The sequence below is a fragment of the Trichomycterus rosablanca genome, chromosome 23 (genome assembly GCF_030014385.1).
Source record: "Trichomycterus rosablanca isolate fTriRos1 chromosome 23, fTriRos1.hap1, whole genome shotgun sequence".
Lineage (NCBI taxonomy): Eukaryota > Metazoa > Chordata > Actinopteri > Siluriformes > Trichomycteridae > Trichomycterus > Trichomycterus rosablanca.
In genome coordinates, this window is record NC_086010.1 from 10963258 (window position 1) to 10983781 (window position 20524).

The 20524-nt window shown below is 40.9% G+C and overlaps 1 protein-coding gene across 1 annotated transcript; it reads left to right on the forward strand.

The window, feature by feature from the left end:
* The first annotated feature begins 452 nt into the window (after window positions 1–452).
* Window positions 453–8622, forward strand: bloc1s5 (biogenesis of lysosomal organelles complex-1, subunit 5, muted). The gene is made up of 5 exons (XM_062985786.1): window positions 453–595; window positions 2883–2965; window positions 4266–4395; window positions 4820–4878; window positions 7764–8622. The coding sequence occupies exons 1-5, from the start codon at window positions 577–579 to the stop codon at window positions 7935–7937; spliced, it is 465 nt and encodes a 154-aa protein (XP_062841856.1). The 5' UTR covers window positions 453–576; the 3' UTR covers window positions 7938–8622.
* Window positions 8623–20524: the final 11902 nt, after the last annotated feature.

Consider the following 20524-nt stretch of genomic DNA (forward strand, 5'->3'; position numbering starts at 1 on the left):
GTGTTTTATATTATATTTGTGTTATTTTTAGTGTATAAGTGTCAAAAACAACCCCATTATTTTACATAAGCCTAAAATATACAGGTATGTAGTTCCACGGGACCATGGAACACATTAACAGGCTTCCCATACATCCTTATGGGAAAAAATACCTTAAAACTCAACGCCTTTTAAACTCAACGCCACTCCCAGAACCAATTGACGTCGAGTTTAGGCAAAAATTTACTTTATTCGTCACAATTTTAACAAACCCTTGTTTTTTTATTCCCTCTAGATGGAGTCAACGTTCTTCTAGAAGAATCCATTTCGAAGCTACACAAACATGGCTGACCAGTAGGGGTCAGAAATGCTTCTCAGATTGAGCCGCTATACACTAGAAGAAGATATGTTCCTTTATTGTTGCAGGAAAAGCAGCTGACAGAGTTAGTGGTTTATTGTAGTTTAATGTTTACTGTATTTTATGCTGATAATATTCTTCTGTAGCGTGTAGGCAGATAATTTAATGGTTTTCTTTAACTGGTTTGTAGCTTCATGTATAAGCGCGCTTTGTTTTTGAGAAAGTGAAGTCTCGTGACCATGGACAAAATAACCCATGGTAAGTAATCGCGCGCATGCGCAATAACAACTGATTATGAGGAGTTATTGTTTATATTACAGTAAACTTCTAAGTTAGAATTTAGAAGTCAGACATTTTTTTTTACTCTAGTACAAATAGACAACAGACTGCAGATCTTAAATCTATCTGCAAAACCATGTAAGACAAGCCGTAGCCTAGTGATTAAGGAACTGGACTAGTAATCAGAAGGTCACTGGTTTAAGCCCCACCACTGCCAAGTTGCTGCTGTTGGGCCCTTGAGCAAGGCCCTTAACCCTCAATTGCTCAGACTGTAAACTGTAACAGTACTGTAAATCGCTTTGGATAAAGGCATCTGTCTTTGGCTGCATTGCACTCTATTGTTAGCTATATGTTATATAGCTGGTCTGGTTGTAGATGCTGCTGTTAAAGGCTATACGATTTGGTGTGTGGAAGCAGAGACAATTACCTTTTTCATGGGTGATATAGGTGTTTTATAACCTTTTCTGACTAAAACAATGATATAAAATATTTTGTAAAAACTGTTTCCTTATGTTTCCATTAGGGATGCATCAATACCATTTTTTCCCAACCGAGTACAAGTACATGTATTTTTGTACTTGCCGATACCGATACCGATACCTATTTAGAATGATGGAGTTAATGAGTTGGAGGTTAATAAATATTTTTGCAATGTTGGTGTTTTGTTGTTATGTTTTGTAGAGAACGATCAGGTCAGAAATACTGTAAAACGTGTGTGTGTGCCAGTGTATTCTGATATAAACTATATTATCCCCCTGTCCCACCTGTTTACACTCCTCTCCTGCGTTTCCCCTCACACCGTATCCTGCGTTCTCACTGGCTGTTCGACATGTCACTCATTCCCAGTCGCACATCTCAGATCAGATATCTGACATGCTAGAAAACTCGATCCGGTCGCCGAGCACTCGGCGAGCCGGTCGGATCGAGTTGTTGGATAGTTCACACTTAGCGATCGAGAGCCGAGTTTTGATCGCCGAGCGAACGCCGAGTTGCTCCCGAGCCGGCAAATCTAGCGCCGACCAGTCGCAGAGCGAAAATCAGGGCAGAAATCGTGTAGTGTGAACCAGGCATAACGCAGCAACGTGCACTAGGCACACGGTATCGGATGTTTAGTATCGGAGCCTCGTTTGCGAGTACAAGTTAATGAGCGCGGTATCGGGCAAATATCTCTAGTTTCCATTGCCTATTACTTCAGAGAGGAATGGCCAAATGTTCCTGATGTTGTAGAGGAAGAATCTGGGAATTCAGATTAGACAACATGAGCCATAGCTGAGAGGATAGCTGGCTATGCAGAACAACGTCAAGGTTTCGGACATTCTTAGAGGTCTGAAGTGGAATGACAAACTGGAGATGGAGATATATTCCCAGCAGTATACAGTGAATTCAAAGTATTCAGACCTCTGGACTTATGCGAACTGTGTTGCTGTTTTTAGAATTTTTATATATTTTTATTTTTACCCTTCAATCTCTACTTAATCCCCCATAAGGACAGAGTGACAACAATTTAATAACCCCAAAGCATTTTGGGATAATTACTCTAGCTTGGAAAGTAATCATTTTGGATGGTCAAACAAATGGTGGTAGTAGTGTAAAACTGACAAAATGCATTGCTGCTTTAGGTCCTGGGTAATCTCAGATCTTCAAGAACGTAAGTAATAGGCAATGGGAACATGAGGAAACAGTTTTTACAAAATATTTTATTTCATTGTTTTTGTCGGAAAAGGTTATACAACACCTATATCACCCATGAAATTGTCTCTGCTTCCACACCCCAAATTTTATCATCTTTAGCAGCAGCATCTTCAACCAGACTAAAAAAAAGTAATTGCTTCTGCCTCCACACACCAAATCTTATAGCCTTTAGCAGCAGCATCTACAACCAGACCATATATATAACATATAGCTAACAATAGAGTGAAATGCAGCCAGTATGTTAGCAATAACTAGCTTCTACTGATCAGTTTTGAGGGCGGCATGGTGCCTCGGTGGGTAGCACTGTCGCCTCACTGCAAGAAGGTCCTGGGTTCGATCCCCAGGCGGGGCGGTCTGGGTCCTTTCTATGCGTAGTTTGCATGTTCTCAATTACCTGTCAATTACAATTACCTGTCCTTGATAAAATATGTAAACACAGCTGTGGTCAGGTGTGGTTGTTCAACTTGATGTTGAACAACTTTTGTTTGTTTTCTTTGTTTTTAGGGCACTTATATAGTTAGAAAACTTGACATTCTCTATATTTTACATTAAAAGTTTGCTTTTTAATACACAGCTGTAGGTGATGTTCAGTCTAGGCTGTTGGACCACAAGCCCATCATTCAGGGTGAGATCAGATACTTTGTACAGGAGTTTGAGGTGAGAAACCGTCTTTCACTTCTTGCTTATCTTGTCATGGTATAGCTGGTTTCTCATTATTTAGTTCATTTTATCAGCCTTATAGAGGCATGTGTGGGTACACAATTACTAACTGTAGCCTATCTGTTGTACACGTTCATTATTTTATTTTGTTAATTAGAAATTAGATATATTTGGGCACTGCAATGACACCAACATGGTAATGACATGGTAGTCATACTGGTATGAGTGTATAAGGTGCAGGAGTGCTGTTGACTTTAACATCTTAATGTCAATGCTAGGAATAACTTCTTCAGTCAAACCATTAAAAACGGCAGAGAACTGCCCTAATAAAGCATTGATTTATAGAAGGCAATAGAATTCTAAATGTACACCTATAATGTGTGCTTACAGAGTACGTGTACCTAAAAAGAGGCTAATAAGCTATATGAAAGCTCCTAAATAACTGCATCACCTGATACACTACTACCAATACAGCACACTACCACTTCACGGCTGTTTGTGTCATTGCCGTGCTGAGAATGGTACTTGGTCCTGGAGGAATCCCTTTCTACTGACGGCTAACAAAGTGTTCAGACCATCAACAGCTACCTACAGCCAGTAAATGTATACCCACTAAATGCATTTATATGGTAGGTGTATCTCTTACAGTGGACAGTACATTTATGTACAGGATAGGTGACTCAGGGGCTGACAAAGGGGCTGCTGGCCCTCAGGTGGTGCAGCAGCCTGTTTTATTTGCCCACCACCATTAAGATCTTGGTTCTAGATTCAGCAGTGCCACTGGTCTGGATAGGCACTCCACAGACAATATTAACCATGTCTGTGTGTATTACTTTTGGAGGATTGTATGTTCTTCCATGCATGTTACTCAGTAGGAAGAGCCCAATGACTTTACAGGTATCAGAGGAGCATTGGGTGTTATGCATGAGGCAGAAGTTGCTCGGTGGGTAGCATTGTCACCTCACAGCTACAAAGTCCTGGGTTTGTTTCCCAGACGGAGCGCTCCAGGTCCTTTCTGTGTGGAGTTTGCATGTTTTCCCCCGTGTCTGTGTGGGTTTTCTCCGGGATCTCCAGTTTCCTCCTACAGTCCAAAGACATGCAAGTGAGGTGAATTAATCTTGTGTAACCAGTGATTACCTGTCCTGTCATGAATGTAAAACATGACGTTAAAATCCTAATAAATAAATATTTTAAAAAATTTTTAATAAATTGACTGGTAAGTGTGTGTACATAGCTGTAAAATTAGACGAAGGCTAACATGTTGTCTTCAGTTATAGAACGTTTTGTTTGTTTATAGGAAAAACGAGGCTTTAGGGAGTGCCGTCTGCTAGAAAACATTAACAAGATGGTTGCTGAAGCCAACGAACAAGCAATGCAAAGATGCACCGAGACCATGCAGGAGAATTTATTTGATGCGATCACACGCCGTATGTATAAAATATTTATTATAGGATATTATTGTATTGCAGAAGAACAAATCCTAGACCACATGCTATTAATACATTTTTGTTACTGGTAGTATGGGACATTTAGTGCATATAGCTAAACACACACACATTCCCCCTTTTTAATAAGCCATACCCATTATACATATGAACGTTGTGGGTATACATTACTGATTCTAGCCCATGTGTAGCTTTCTACACTTTGCCACCACCTGTACCTCTTTTTAACAATTGGCAGCGACCACATAGGGTCACCACAGACATCATTGGGTGGTGGACTTATTCTCTGCACGATCTTAATAATTAGAACATTTATAAAAGTAATGAAATGCAGTTTTCTTTCAAGGCTGAAAAATGCAGTGTATTGTCGATTAGAAGTTGTAAATTTTGTTATTTCTCTTTAAAGTGGAAGCTGTAAATCATATGACGCAGAGAATCCAGCAGAGGGAACTAGAAGCCCAGCAGGTGGGTGAAGTGGCACAATCTTAAACAATGGTACCGTGTAACAACTTGTAGTAGTGGATTTAACAGCTGTGACTATAAGGGAGGCTTGTGGTTGATTCGAATTAGTACAGGCATTCCAAAAACCTCAACATCTGTAAATTAGTAAACAAAAAAGTGTCTGCCCCCTGCCCCATTTCTTCTATTTGTCACACACAGATGTTTAAGATGTTTTAACTAATTTTAATATAACGGCAACAGAAGTAAACACAAAATGCAGTTTCTAAATGATCATTCCTTTATTAAAGATAAAGTTTTAATTAAAACCTATATGCCTATGTGAAAAAGTAATTGCCCACCCGGTTGTGCCATCCTTTGCAGTAACAATTTACATAGCCATAGGATTGCTTTACTTCAGCTACATTGGAGGGCCTCCAAGCATGAACTGTCCATTTAAGGTCTTACCACATCATAGGATTTGACTTGGCCATTCCAGCGCCTTATTTTTGTTTCTTTTGAGGTCATGAACTGATGGGCGCACATTCTCCATCAGTATTTTCTGATAGAGAGCAGAATTTAGGGTCAGTTATGTAAGGTTTTCCAGGTCATGTGGAAGCAAAGCAACCCCAGACCATCACTCTACCATGACGGTGTCTAACTGTTGGTATGATGTTCCTATGGTGGTATAGCGTTACGCCAAATGTAACAGGAGCCGTGTCTTCCAAAATTATTTCTTAGTCTTGAGGGTCATATTAATGTTTTTGTGGTCTTTCTGGTCTGCAGTGGTTTGCAGATATCCCATGGATGCCATTCTTGCCCAGTGTCTTTCTTATTGTGGTGTTGTGCTGTTCACCTGGGTTCTTTTGTGATCCCTTGGATGTGTCGTTAATGCATCCCCGGTGAAATTTTGGCACCCTGGTTGCTCCTGGGAAGGTTTACCACTGTTCCTGGTTATCGCCATTTGTGGATAATGTCTCTCACTGTGGTTCGCTGGTTTCCCAGAGCCTTAGCAATGGCATGTAACCCTTTCCAGACAGTAGATTTCAAATGACCTTATTTTGCATCTATATATGAATCTCTTTAGAACGTAGCTGTGTTGCTTTTTGAGACCCTTTAGCCAGCTTCACATTACCAGACAGGTTTTATCTAAGTAATTCAACAGCCAGCGCTGATATTCTGAACTCCTCGGTTCGAAACTCGGCGTTGCCGCCGGTCGTCTGGGCACCATCTAGAGCAGGGGTGTCAAACTCACGGCCCGCGGGCCAGATCCGGCCCGCCACGTCATTGTATGTGGCCCGCGAGAGCTTAAACGACTGTACGATTGTTGTGATGGTTCGAGTCGTCACAGAGACGCGCTTATAATTTAATGGGACTCCTACGCCTTTAAACGGCAACCGGTGGCATCGTAGTCATGGCAACTAACTTTGACCTTCGCTGAGAAGCCATGTGACTTTTACGGCAAAAGAACGCGGGTAGTAATGTAAACAATAATAATAAATATAAATAATTATCTTGCAGTATAATACCAAAGCATCGTCTGTAAGTAGTGGCGTTTATATTCTCAGTTGTTTGTAAATGTTTAGTGAGTATATCACAGCGTTTTAGTTACAAATTTACCGTAATGAAATACAATTGTTACCGTTACTATAGCAATTAGTATATTTACACAAAATGCTAACTCGTTAGCGCTATTTTACTCTTGGTTAAAGCTCATATTGTACCAGATGTAACACTTGACTACAGCTGTGTGCTTGTACTGTATTAAGTTCTTTATTGTTTTTATTGTTTGTATTTTTATTTCATTCTGGTGCACACAGTGTCTCACACAGCTGGGAAGCAAATAAAACCAACTGTATTCTGAAGAGAGCTGTCTGTCTGTCTAGCTGAGAAAGGGGGATAAACTATTAGTGAGGGCAGAACAATTGTCTTAAAATACACTGTAAAATCCTACATTAACTGCATCTCTCAAAATGCATGCTGATTTTGTGACCTGCAAAGTGACACATCCCGCCAGTAGATAAGAAATATTTACACATAATCCCAAAATGTACAAGAAGATAAGTAAGAAAATTAAGCAGAAGGAGGAAATTTAATGAAAATGAAAACAAGTTTGTGCTTCAGGAAGAGAAAACGGTGCGTCTCTTGTGTTATGAGGCCGTGTCTGTGGTGAAGGAGGACAATATAAATGCATTTATGCCATTTATGCTTTATAAATGAATTTAGCCGCCAAGAAAAACAACAGACTGCAATCACAGCAGGATACGTTACAATCGGCCCTTTGAGGGCCACCGTAATGCTGATGTGGCCCTCGGTGAAAATGAGTTTGACACCCCTGATCTAGAGGGAATAATTGGCACGTTTCTGACGTTTCTGCCAGGGTGGGATGACGGGACTATGTGGGTGGGATCTTTAAACTTTGTGTAAGGACCCTGATTAGCAGATAGAGAGGCGCCTCTGCTGAATGCATGGGTGGAAAAGGGCTCCACTAAGGGCTGCACGCGGTTGGAGGAGGTGTGAGCAGCAATATACCCACCTCGACTGCAATCAGGGATCCCCCAGCAGTGGAAGACATATTGATTACACTAAATTGGGAGAAAATGCATAAATAAAGTAGAAAAAAAGAGCTCTGGGATTAATTAGGCCTGGATGCCGCTAGTGAAATTAAAAAATGAAATCATCATTTTAAAAAGCATTTTGTGTTTACTTTGGTTATGTTTGACTAATATTAAAGTAGTTTGTTTATCTGAACCATATTATTGTGACCAATATGCAAAAATAAGTTTTACAGGGAATTCGGAGACCCACAAAAGCTATTTGGTTTATAATAATGCACACTAAACGTTAAGACAATACTGTGATAATGCTTTGCTTTACCTACATAATGTGTGTGTGTGTGTGTGTGTTTGTAGGGCTCCCTTCTACAGGAGAATAAGGAAAGGTGTAAGGAGGACTGGGAAAAGTTCTTAAAGGAGCAGAACAGGCTAAAGGAGGAGGTGGATGAGGAGCATCTTAAAGCTGTGAGCAGACTAAGTACTCAGTACAGTGAGATGAAGAAAGACCTTTCAAACCTTTCTCATATTTGACTTCTTTTGTTCCTGGACTGTTTTTTCTTGTTTATTTATGTTGTACAGGGAAACATGTTAAGTTTCCTGCCAAAGTCTGATTAAAAAAGTAGTGCAATCAATAAGGCTTAATAATTACCAAAGGTAGGTGTTAATGGATGGTACTCAGTGTCTTATCATTGTTGTAATACATTTTTTAAACCACAAATAGCAGCCAATTTCAGCGCTTCAGTTTTTTACTTGGTAGTTTTATTAGTGAGCCTCTGTACAGTAGACATTTCCCTAATGCCACTACTAAATTATATTACTTATACACAAATAATTTGTACAAGGATTAAAACTTTGCTCTTTAATACTAGACTTTAATTAATGTTCTTTAAGGTGCCCAGGTGGCGCAGCGGGATATTCCGCTAGCACACCAGCGTCGCCGGTCGGCTGGGCGCCATCTAGCAGGCATAATTGGCAGTCCCTGCAGGGCAGGATGACAGGACTATGTGGGTGGGGTCTTCAATCGCTGTGTAAGGACCCTGATTAGCAGATAGAGAGGTGCCTGTGCAGAATGCATGGGTGAAAAAGGGTTTCGTTAAGGGCTGCGCGCGAGTCAGAGGAGGTGTGAGCAGCAATATACCCACCTCGACTGCAATCGGGGATCCCCCAGCAGCGGAAGACAAATTGACTACACTAAATTGGGAGAAAATGCATAAAATACAGTGTATCACAAAAGTGAGTACACCCCTCACATTTCTGCAAATATTTTATTATATCTTTTCATGGGACAACACTATAGACATGAAACTTGGATATAACTTAGAGAAGTCAGTGTACAACTTGTATAGCAGTGTAGATTTACTGTCTTCTGAAAATAACTCAACACACAGCCATTAATGTCTAAATGGCTGGCAACATAAGTGAGTACACCCCACAGTGAACATGTCCAAATTGTGCCCAAAGTGTCAATATTTTGTGTGACCACCATTATTATCCAGCACTGCCTTAACCCTCCTGGGCATGGAATTCACCAGAGCTGCACAGGTTGCTACTGGAATCCTCTTCCACTCCTCCATGATGACATCACGGAGCTGGTGGATGTTAGACACCTTGAACTCCTCCACCTTCCACTTGAGGATGTGCCACAGGTGCTCAATTGGGTTTAGTCCATCACCTTTACCTTCAGCTTCCTCATTAAGGCAGTTGTCATCTTGGAGGTTGTTTGGGGTCGTTATCCAGTTTTCGAAGGGAGGGGATCATGCTCTGTTTCAGAATGTCACAGTACATGTTGGAATTCATGTTTCCCTCAATGAACTGCAGCTCCCCAGTGCCAGCAACACTCATGCAGCCCAAGACCATGATGCTACCACCACCATGCTTGACTGTAGGCAAGATACAGTTGTCTTGGTACTTCTCACCAGGGTGCCGCCACACATGCTGGACACCATCTGAGCCAAACAAGTTTATCTTGGTCTCGTCAGACCACAGGGCATTCCAGTAATCCATGTTCTTGGACTGCTTGTCTTCAGCAAACTGTTTGCGGGCTTTCTTGTGCGTCAGCTTCCTTCTGGGATGACGACCATGCAGACCGAGTTGATGCAGTGTGCGGCGTATGGTCTGAGCACTGACAGGCTGACCTCCCACGTCTTCAACCTCTGCAGCAATGCTGGCAGCACTCGTGTCTATTTTTTAAAGCCAACCTCTGGATATGACGCCGAACACATGGACTCAACTTCTTTGGTCGACCCTGGCGAAGCCTGTTCCGAGTGGAACCTGTCCTGGAAAACCGCTGTATGACCTTGGCCACCATGCTGTAGCTCAGTTTCAGGGTGTTAGCAATCTTCTTATAGCCCAGGCCATCTTTGTGGAGAGCAACAATTCTATTTCTCACATCCTCAGAGAGTTCTTTGCCATGAGGTGCCATGTTGAATATCCAGTGGCCAGTATGAGAGAATTGTACCCAAAACACCAAATTTAACAGCCCTGCTCCCCATTTACACCTGGGACCTTGACACATGACACCAGGGAGGGACAACGACACATTTGGGCACAATTTGGACATGTTCACTGTGGGGTGTACTTACTTATGTTGCCAGCTATTTAGACATTAATGGCTGTGTGTTGAGTTATTTTCAGAAGACAGTAAATCTACACTGCTATACAAGTTGTACACTGACTACTCTAAGTTATATCAAGTTTCATGTCTATAGTGTTGTCCCATGAAAAGATATAATGAAATATTTGCAGAAATGTGAGGGGTGTACTCACTTTTGTGATACACTGTATAATAGAAAAAAAATAGTAATAATGTTCTCTAGCCAGCTTGCCATAAATTACGAATTCTGAACTTTATTTTCCTTGTGCTAGATTTACCACTTCACATGTCTGCGATATTAAAATGTGTAATAAATTATTATTTTAATTAATTACATGAATAATATAATTGTTTAATAATATAACCAAATGTTTATTGTCTTAATTTTTTCCACTGCTTGTCAACTGATTTCTTGTAAGCACTTCAGCTACTGATCAGCCATAACATTAAAACCACCTCCTTGTTTCTACACTCACTGTCCGTTTTATTAGCTCCACTTACCATATAGATACTTATCATCTAGTTCATCAGCACTCTCCCAGGACCACCACAGAGCAGGTATTATTTAGGTGGTGGGTCATTCTCAGCACTGCAGTGACACTGACGTGGTGGTGTGTTAGTGTGTGTTGTGCTAGTATGAGTGGATCAGACACAGCAGCGCTGCTGGAGTTTTTAAATACCGAGTCCACTCACTGTCCACTCTATTAGACACTCCTACCTAGTTGGTCCACCTTGTAGATGTAAAGTCAGAGACGATCGCTCATCTATTGCTGCTGTTTGAGTTGATCATCTTCTAGACCTTCATTAGGGGTCACACAAAGCTACCCATGTGGTGCTGTTGGCTGGATATTTTTGGTTGGTGGACTATTCTCAGTCCAGCAGTGACAGTGAGGTGTTCAAAAACTCCAGCAGCACTGCTGTGTCTCATCCACTCATACCAGCACAACACACACTAACACACCACCACCATGTCAGTGTCACTGCAGTTCTGAGAATCATCCACCACCTAAATAGTATCTGCTCTGTAGTGGTTTTGGGGGGTCCTGACCATTGAAGAACAGCATGAAAGGGGGCTAACAAGGCATGCAGAGAAACAGATGGACTACAGTCAGTAATTGTAGAACTACAAAGTGCTTCTATATGGTAAGTGGAGCTGATAAAATGGACAGTGAGTGTAGAAACAAGGAGGTGGTTTTAATGTTATGGTTGATCTGTGTATAAACCTATTCTATAAAAAAAATGGCTTTTTGACTGTTTTATGCTTTTATTCATTTTAGATCCTTATTCTATTATTGTGATACTGTGATTGTAGGCAAATAAACCTATCGATAAACATTTAAGAGAGTAAAATTGGGCTTCTAAATGGTGCAGGAATAGCATTAATTGTCCTGTTGTTGACAGACTGCTCATTCAAGCGTCTAAATGCTATTTGTGGACATGGTTCAAAGAGTCAGAGTGCAGCAAAATGTGACTTATGACCCTATTTTGCTCATTAAAAAAGCTTGCTTAGATTTAGCGCTCTGTACAGGAAAGTGTTTGATACCACCTTACTGCCTGTAACCTTTAAGATGGGCTTTCAGATGGAAAGACAGGAAGAAGATCAGTTGTGAGCATGCTCATTGCCACGGCATCTTATCATGCCTTGACCTGACTTGCCTGAACACCACAAACCCAAGGTTGTTTTTCTTTTTTTTGTTAATTTGTCTCCTTTTTATCACTTCCTAGGTCTTCCTGTTTTGGCAGCGACACAGTGATGTAAATCAGAGAATAAAGCAAAATGTCAACATAAATTTTAAAGGGCAGAGGTAGTGAGGTCTGGTCTGTCAGAAAAAAGAAATAACATTTGATTTCATTGTATATACACCAATCAGCCATAACATTAAAACCACCGCCTTGTTTCTACACTCACTGTCCATTTTATCAGCTCCACTTACCATATAGAAGCACTTTGTAGTTCTACAATTACTGACTGTAGTCCATCTGTTTCTCTGCATGCTTTGTTAGCCCCCTTTCATGCTGTTCTTCAATGGTCAGGACTCTCCCAGGACCACTACAGAGCAGGTATTATTTGGGTGGTGGATCACTCTCAGCACGTTAGTGTGTATTGTGCTGTTGTGTATGAGTGGATCAGACACAGCGATGCTGATGAAGTTTTTAAACACCTCACTGAGAAAAGTCCACCAACCAAAAACACCCAGCTAACAGCTCCCCGTGGGCAGCGTCCTGTGACCACTGATGAAGGTCTAGAAGATGACCGACTCGAACAGCAGCAATAGATGAGTGATCGTTTCTGACTTTACATCTACAAGGTGGTCCAATTAGGTAGGAGTGTCTAATAGAGTGGACAGTGAGTGGACACGGTATTTAAAAACTCCAGCAGCGCTGCTGTGTCTGATCCACTCATACCAGCACAACACACACTAACACACCACCACCATGTCAGTGTCACTGCAGTGCTGAGAATGATCCACCACCCAAATAATACCTGCTCTGTGGCGGTCCTGTGGGGGTCTTGGGAGTGTATACCACACCAGGTCAGGTTGCCAAATACACAACATTGGCCTATTTAATTAGCCTACACCACAAAGTATTATAACTCAACACACACACACACACAGGTGACCTCTTTGCTTTCAAGTCAACTCTACTCTCTTTAGATCCACCTTTGTGTCACAAAAAATGTGTTATTCAAAATTAGGTTAATAGATAATTACTATGTGTGTGTGCACACAAATATTTTTTCTTGGCCCACATCGGGATCCCTTACAATTATTGTGCCTATTCCAGAAAAACACAGATAAGAGTAATCTCAACATTCCCCTTCCTCAGTCAATCATTTTCCAAACAATAGGCAGCCAGGTCAGAAAAAATGCCCTGTCACTGCAGTCTCTCCTTTTTATGTTTTTTGCCTCTTGGAATGTGTAGACCATGTCCTGGCTGCACCCCAACACATTTTTTCCTATTCCTGCAGATTGTGTTTTGAAGATAAGTGTATTTTTGGGCAGGATTTCAATATAAATCCATACTCAGGAATTGCAAAGCTCTGTAGGCATTTTGCTTTGCAACACATTAAATTTTAAGAAGTAAAAAGGAACCATTTCAAGTCCTTTTCTTAAAAACAAAAACACTCAAAATAAAATACCTTAATATGGTTACATGATAAAAGTTTGTTTGTTTATTTGGGTTATATCGAACACAGTCATGGATAAATTTGTATTTCCAATTCACTTCACTTGCATGTCTTTGGACTGTGGGAGGAAACCCACGAAGGCACGGGGAGAACATGCAAACTCCACAAAGAAAGGACCCGGACCGCCCCACCTGGGGATCGAACCCAGGACCTTCCTGCTGTGAGGCAACAGTGCTACCCACTTAGCCACCCCGCCACCCCGCCACCCCATAATAAAAGTTGTCTATACTGATAACAGATTAGGCCTCACAATGGAACATCAGGTATTGTTGGCTCGACATGGCTGAGTACTGGTTACTGTCTGTTTGGAGTCTGGCATGTTCATCCTGTATCCATGTGGAATTTTTTCGGATAAAATGATTTGGCTACTCTGAGTTTGTGGTACACTCTTAATATCAGCAGTACCCGAATCCCAGGCTGGGCTCACAAGGTGCATGGCCATATGTGAACCTTGCCATTGGGGGGGACACATACCAGTGCACCCTTGATGCTGTTCCCAAGCCCGAATAAACGGGAAGGTTGCATCAGGAAGGGCATCTGGTGTAAAAACTGTGCCAAATCAAATGGCACAAAAAAAGAAGTGATTTTGCTACTCTAAATTACACACACAGTATGCATAATGAGTTGATTAAATGTGAAATGCCCAGAGTGCTCAAGTGGCTAGCACACCAGAGCTGACATCTCAAACTTGTGAGTTCGAATCTCAGCTCTGCTACTAGCAAGCAAGGCGCCTACACAGACAACGATTGGCTCAGCCATCTGGGTTGGATGCTGGATAGGATTTATCATAACTAATGCACTTATAACATCTCTTGGCTGAACGATGGCACCTGTACAGGGACGAGAGATATTGGGATCGGTGTGTGACTCTCCATGTGCAAGACTGAGCCCCATATGAACTCGTCTCATGCGGGTGAAAAGATGCAGTCGGCTACTGCACACTTGTTGGAGGGGGTGTGTGGTAGTCACGGCTCTCCTCGGTCAGGAGTGGAGGTCAGCAGGAGTAGAGGGGAAGTGAAATGCAATCAGGTAATTGGACATGACTAGATTGGGAGTCCAAATGTCCTGACTGTTACCGTTTCCAGGGTGTATTACCTCACTTTTTAACCGCTTATCCAATCAGGGTTGCGGGGGGTGGTGGTGCTGAAGCCTATACCAGCTTTTCAATGGGCGCAAGGCACACAGTAACACCCTGGACGGGGCGCCAGTCCATCACAGGGCAGACACATATACACACACCCATTCACCTATAGGGCAACTCAGTGTCTCCAATTAACCTGACTGCATGTTTTTGGACTGTGGGAAGAAACCGGAACTCCCGGAGGAAACCTACGCAAGACACAGGGAGAACATGCAAACTTCACACAGAAAGGACCCGGACCGCCCGGCCTGGGGATCGAACCCAGGACCTTCTTGCTGTGAGGCGACAGTGCTACCCACCGAGCCACCGTGCCACCCCAGTACGTGTTTAATGGAATAAAGAGCATGGCAAACATATCATCTAGTCATTGAATGAAGCAGCAGAAGAGAAAATAGATTATTCACGGTCTCCTTTCTGGATACAGTAACACATCATGTCCTGTCTGTGGTCAGCACCAATGAGCATGCCACATAAACCATAGTCCTTTGATATATGTTGTCCTGCTGTCAGCGCAGGACCTTTCAGCAGCTTAGTATACATTATGTTAGAACAGTTGAAATTCAATCCAGATCTGGCTTTTTATGTTCCACTTTCCACTTTCTCAAAACATTAAAGCCTTAAACGCTCATGAACATTTGGGGGCATGCTGCGCTGTCATGTTATTTCTCCCTGCACTATGATCTTTGCTTTTAAGTTTTATTTCAGGGCAAACAACCGTGACCAGCATCTGAAGAGCATTTTACAGGTGATAAGCTGTCTATCTAGCTGGTATTTTTTCAACATACTAATCCAAAGAGGATGAAAAGCAATAGATTTGACATGAAAAGCAATAGATTTGCCTATTTATTCATGTGTCAGTACTCCCTGAGGATCCTTACTGTGTTTTAGACCAGGGTTTCACAATGTCAGTCATGGTAGACACTGCTGCAGTCAGCAAAACAGAAATGCAGTGGACCTTCATGAATTGTTTTTTGCAATAAAAAGACAATATTACTGATAATTCATGACCGATCTGTAAGAAAAAGCACTTTTTGTAAGACTATTATTTTTAGAACATATACTACTACAGAATATGCAGGCTACACTTAAATGACTTTCCCCACTGTCTGCGATTGCTTTGAAATATTCACCAATCAGCCATAACATTAAAACCACCTTCTTGTTTCTACACTCACTGTCCATTTTATCAGCTCCATTTGTTTCCGTTTGTCCATCTGTTTCTCTGCATAATTTGTTAGCCTCCAAGACCATCACAGAGCAGGTATTATTTGGGTGGTGGATCATTCTTAGCACTGTAGTGACACCTACTACACACTGTGTTAGTGTGTGTTTTGCTGGTATGAGTAGATCAGACACAGCAGCGCTACTGATGGAGTTTTTAAACACCTCACTGTCACTGCTGGACTGAGAATAGTCCACCAACCAAAAATATCCATTCAACAGCGCCCTGTAGGCAGCGTCCTGTGACCACTGATGAAGGTCTTGAAGATGACCAACTCAAACAGCAGCAATAGATGAGCGATCGTCTCTGACTTTACATCTACAAGGTGGACCAACTAGGTAGGAGTGTCTAATAGAGTGGACAGTGAGTGGACACGGTATTTAAAAACTCCAGCAGCGCTGCTGTGTCTGATCCACTCATACCAGCATGTCATTGTAACTGCAGTGCTGAGAATGATCCAACACCCAAATAATACCTGCTCTGTAGTGGTCCTGTGGGGGTCCTGACTATTGAAGAACAGAGTGAAAGCAGGCTAAAAAGTATGTAGAGAAATAGATGGACTACAGTTAGTAATTGTAGAACTATAAAGTGCTCCTATATGGTAAGGAGCTGATCAAATGGACAGTAAGTGTAGAAACAAGGAGGTGGTTTTAATGTTATGGCTGATCAGTGTACATAAGACATACTGTATATGCCATGACATTAGCCAATTTTTCATTTTAAAGCACTGCACAGAACATTGCAACTTTTTGTGCTTCTTAATAAATTCATAGATGATAAAATAAAAACAATAAATAGCTATACTTTGTGTAAAAGACAGTTTATAAATGATTGCTTTCTGTTTTTTTACCTACAGTCACAACAGTTTTTTTAGTTGTAAGCTAAGCTATTAAAATTAATGTTTTTGGCTAAAGATCATACAATGCACGGATATTTTAAAGGTATAAAAAAGAGCAACACTATGATGAGCAAGCATATGGTCAGATAATTAAGGATTAATAGGTTTAGCTGACAGAAATGTGGGGAATCCCTGGCTGAGTAAGTGTGGTAGTTTATGGGAAAATGGGTCTTTGGGGCATCCAGGTTGGATTATTCATTGCAACAGGAAGCTGAACTGCAAGTACAAATAGCTTCAAGATGAAGAAGCTGGAAAAACCACATCAAAAAGAAATGTTGGGATCATACAACAGGATTTAACAAGGAAGGTCCAGCGGCAAAAGGAACCATATGAGTAAAAGTAATCTTGTTGGGTATCACATAATGTTTCAAGATGACTACTACATAAACCACCTTTAGCATCAATTACTTCTAACTGATAACTAAATGCTTTTTTATTCAAGCATGTACCACACATGTACAGTGCCTTGCAAAAGTATTCAGCCCCCTTGAACTTTTCAACCTTTTGCCACATTTCAGGCTTCAAACATAACGATATGAAATTGTAATTTTTTGTGAAGAATCAACAACAAGTGGGACACAATCGTGAAGTGGAACGAAATTTATTGGATATTTTAAACTTTTTTTAGAAATAAAAAACTGAAAAGTGGGGCGTGCAATATTATTCAGCCCCCTTGCGTTAATACTTTGTAGCGCCACCTTTTGCTGCGATTACAGCTGCAAGTGGCTTGGGGTATGTCTCTATCAGTTTTGCACATCGAGAGACAGAAATTTTTGCCCATTCTTCCTTGCAAAACAGCTCGAGCTCAGTGAGAGCGTTTGTGAACAGCAGTTTTCAGCTCTTTCCACAGATTCTCGATGGGATTCAGGTCTGGACTTTGACTTGGCCATTCTAACACCTGGATACGTTTATTTGTGAACCATTCCATTGTAGATTTTGCTTTATGTTTTGGATCATTGTCTTGTTGGAAGATAAATCTCCGTCCCAGTCTCAGGTCTTTTGCAGACTGCAACAGGTTTTCTTCCAGAATGGTCCTGTATTTGGCTCCATCCATCTTCCCATCAATTTTAACCATCTTCCCTGTCCCTGCTGAAGAAAAGCAGGCCCAAACCATGATGCTGCCACCACCATGTTTGACAGTGGGGATGGTGTGTTCAGGGTGATGAGCTGTGTTGCTTTTACGCCAAACATAACGTTTTGCATTGTGGCCAAAAAGTTCGATTTTGGTTTCATCTGACCAGAGCACCTTCTTCCACATGTTTGGTGTGTCTCCCAGGTGACTTTTTATAGATATCTTTGAGAAATGGCTTTCTTCTTGCCACTCTTCTATAAAGGCCAGATTTGTGCAGTGTACGACTGATTGTGTCCTATGGACAGAGTCTCCCACCTCAGCTGTAGATCTCTGCAGTTCATTCAGAGTGATCATGGGCCTCTTGGCTGCATCCCTGATCAGTCTTCTCCTTGTTTGAGCTGAAAGTTTAGAGGGACGGCCGGGTCTTGGTAGATTTGCAGTGGTCTGATACTCCTTCCATTTCAATATGATCGCTTGCACAGTGCTCCTTGAGATGTTTAAAGCTTGGGAAATCTTTTTGTATCCAAATCCGGCTTTAAACTTCTCCACAACAGTATCTCGGACCTGCCTGGTGTGTTCCTTGGTCTTCATGATGCTCTCTGCGCTTTAAACAGAACTCTGAGACTATCACAGAGCAGGTGCATTTATACGGAGACTTGATTACACACAGGTGGATTCTATTCATCACCATCAGTCATTTAGGTCAACATTGGATCATTCAGAGATCCTCACTGAACTTCTGGAGTGAGTTTGCTGCACTGAAAGTAAAGGGGCTGAATAATATTGCACGCCCCACTTTTTAGTTTTTTATTTCTAAAAAAAGTTTAAAATATCCAATAAATTTCGTTCCACTTCACGATTGTGTCCCACTTGTTGTTGATTCTTCACAAAAAATTACAATTTCATATCGTTATGTTTGAAGCCTGAAATGTGGCAAAAGGTTGAAAAGTTCAAGGGGGCTGAATACTTTTGCAAGGCACTGTAAATGATGCTACAATATCTCTATTAGATTAATGTAACTCTGGCAACCTTGGCCAGTTGAAACACACCAAGGCTGCTCTAGGAGGGCCTCCTCTGACCCAGATCTTTAAATCGTCCAGCGCTGGAAAAGAGAATCAGCCTGCTCTCTCCTTATAACTCTGCTGAACGCCACCTTGACCACACCATTAGGAGCTGTCGTTAAAGTATGCAAAAAGACATTAAATCCAACTTTGCCTCTTTTTGTAAATTGTATTGAGGCTATAGACATTTTGCTATACTTAAAAAAACTTACTGTTGATCTTTTGTCCTTAACCCTTGTGTGATGTTCATAGTTTTGTTACTCAGCCAATGCTTGCAGGTCTGGTGAGACACACTCACAGCAGGACATGTTGTAGTAGGACAGAGTAAAGGGACACACTTTTATACCTGCGGGTCCAGACCCGAACACCACATGTGTAATATAAATGTGTAGGGGGGTGTACAGTGTGAACTCATTAAAAACATGTTATTTTATATGTTCTTTACACAAAACGAGCCAAAGGCAAAGAGGCTGAGGTTAAAATAATAATAAATAGCATCATTTTTCTTTTGGTAAACACTGAAAACCCAGTGAAAACACCACACAAGGGTTAAATAATTTTTGCAAGCCTTACTTTTCAAAGTAGTTTTTTATTTGAATTTTATCTGAACCCAAGAAATTTCATCGTTTGTTTGGTCAACGTAATTTCATTTGTTAATACTCATTCCATACAAGTCATATTTTTATTTGCATTTTCCATGACATTCGAACTTGTTCTGATTTGAGATTGTAAACAAAATAAAGCTTATTGATAACAGAGCTGATTTACGGTCTTTAGAGAACCACTTGTTAGTGAGGCTAGTCTGAAAAAAAGGCTTCCGTTTGTTTGCATGGGAGCATACACAGACATCCCAAGTTGCAAAAACTCATTTCAGGGAGGTACCCCGGGACCCGGACCCGACCCCCCAAGCCCCCAGATAGTGTGAAAGATAATAGATTTATGTTCCCTACATGGTGCACTAGATTGTATACTAGAAAAGAATTTATGTTCTTTACTTAGTGCACTAGATAGTGTACTAGATAATAGACTTATGTTTCTTACATAATGCTTTAGGTAGCGTATTAGTTAACGGATTTACTGTACATAGTGCACTAAATTGTATATCAGATAACAGATTTATGTTCCCTACATAGTGCATGAGATAGTATTTTAGATATGAATTTATGTTTCCTATGTAGTGCACTAGATAGGGAATTAGACAATTGGTTTATGTTCCCTACACAGTGCACAAGATTGTATATCAGATAACGGATTTAATACGTGATGGGGAAAAAAGTCTTTCACGGATTTGTTCCCTACATAGTGCACTAGATAATGTATTCGATAACGCATTCATGTTCACTACATAGTGCACTAGAAAGTATAACTGGATGATGATTTGTGTTCCCTACATAGTGCACTAGATTGTATATTAGAAAATAATTTATGTTCCTTACTTAGTGCACTAGATAGTGTACTAGATAATAGACTTATGTTTCTTACATAATGCTTTAGGTAGCGTATTAGTTAACGAATTTAGGTTCCTTACATAGTGCACTAGATAGTATTTTAGATATGAATTTATGTTTCCTATGTAGTGCACTAGATAGTGAATTAGACAATTGGTTTATGTTCCCTACACAGTGCGCTAGATTGTATATCAGATAACGGATTTAATACGTGATGGGGAAAAAAGTCTGTCACGGATTTGTTCCCTACATAGTGCACTAGATAATGTATTCGATAACGCATTCATGTTCACTACATAGTGCACTAGAAGGTAAAACTAGATGATGATTTGTGTTCCTTACATAGTGCACTAGATAGTGTATTACATAATTAATTATGTTCCCTACATAGTGCACTAGATTGTATATTCGATCATAGATTTATGTTCCCAACTTAGTGCACTAGACAGTATATTAGACAATTGATTTATGTTCCCGACATAGTGCACTAGAT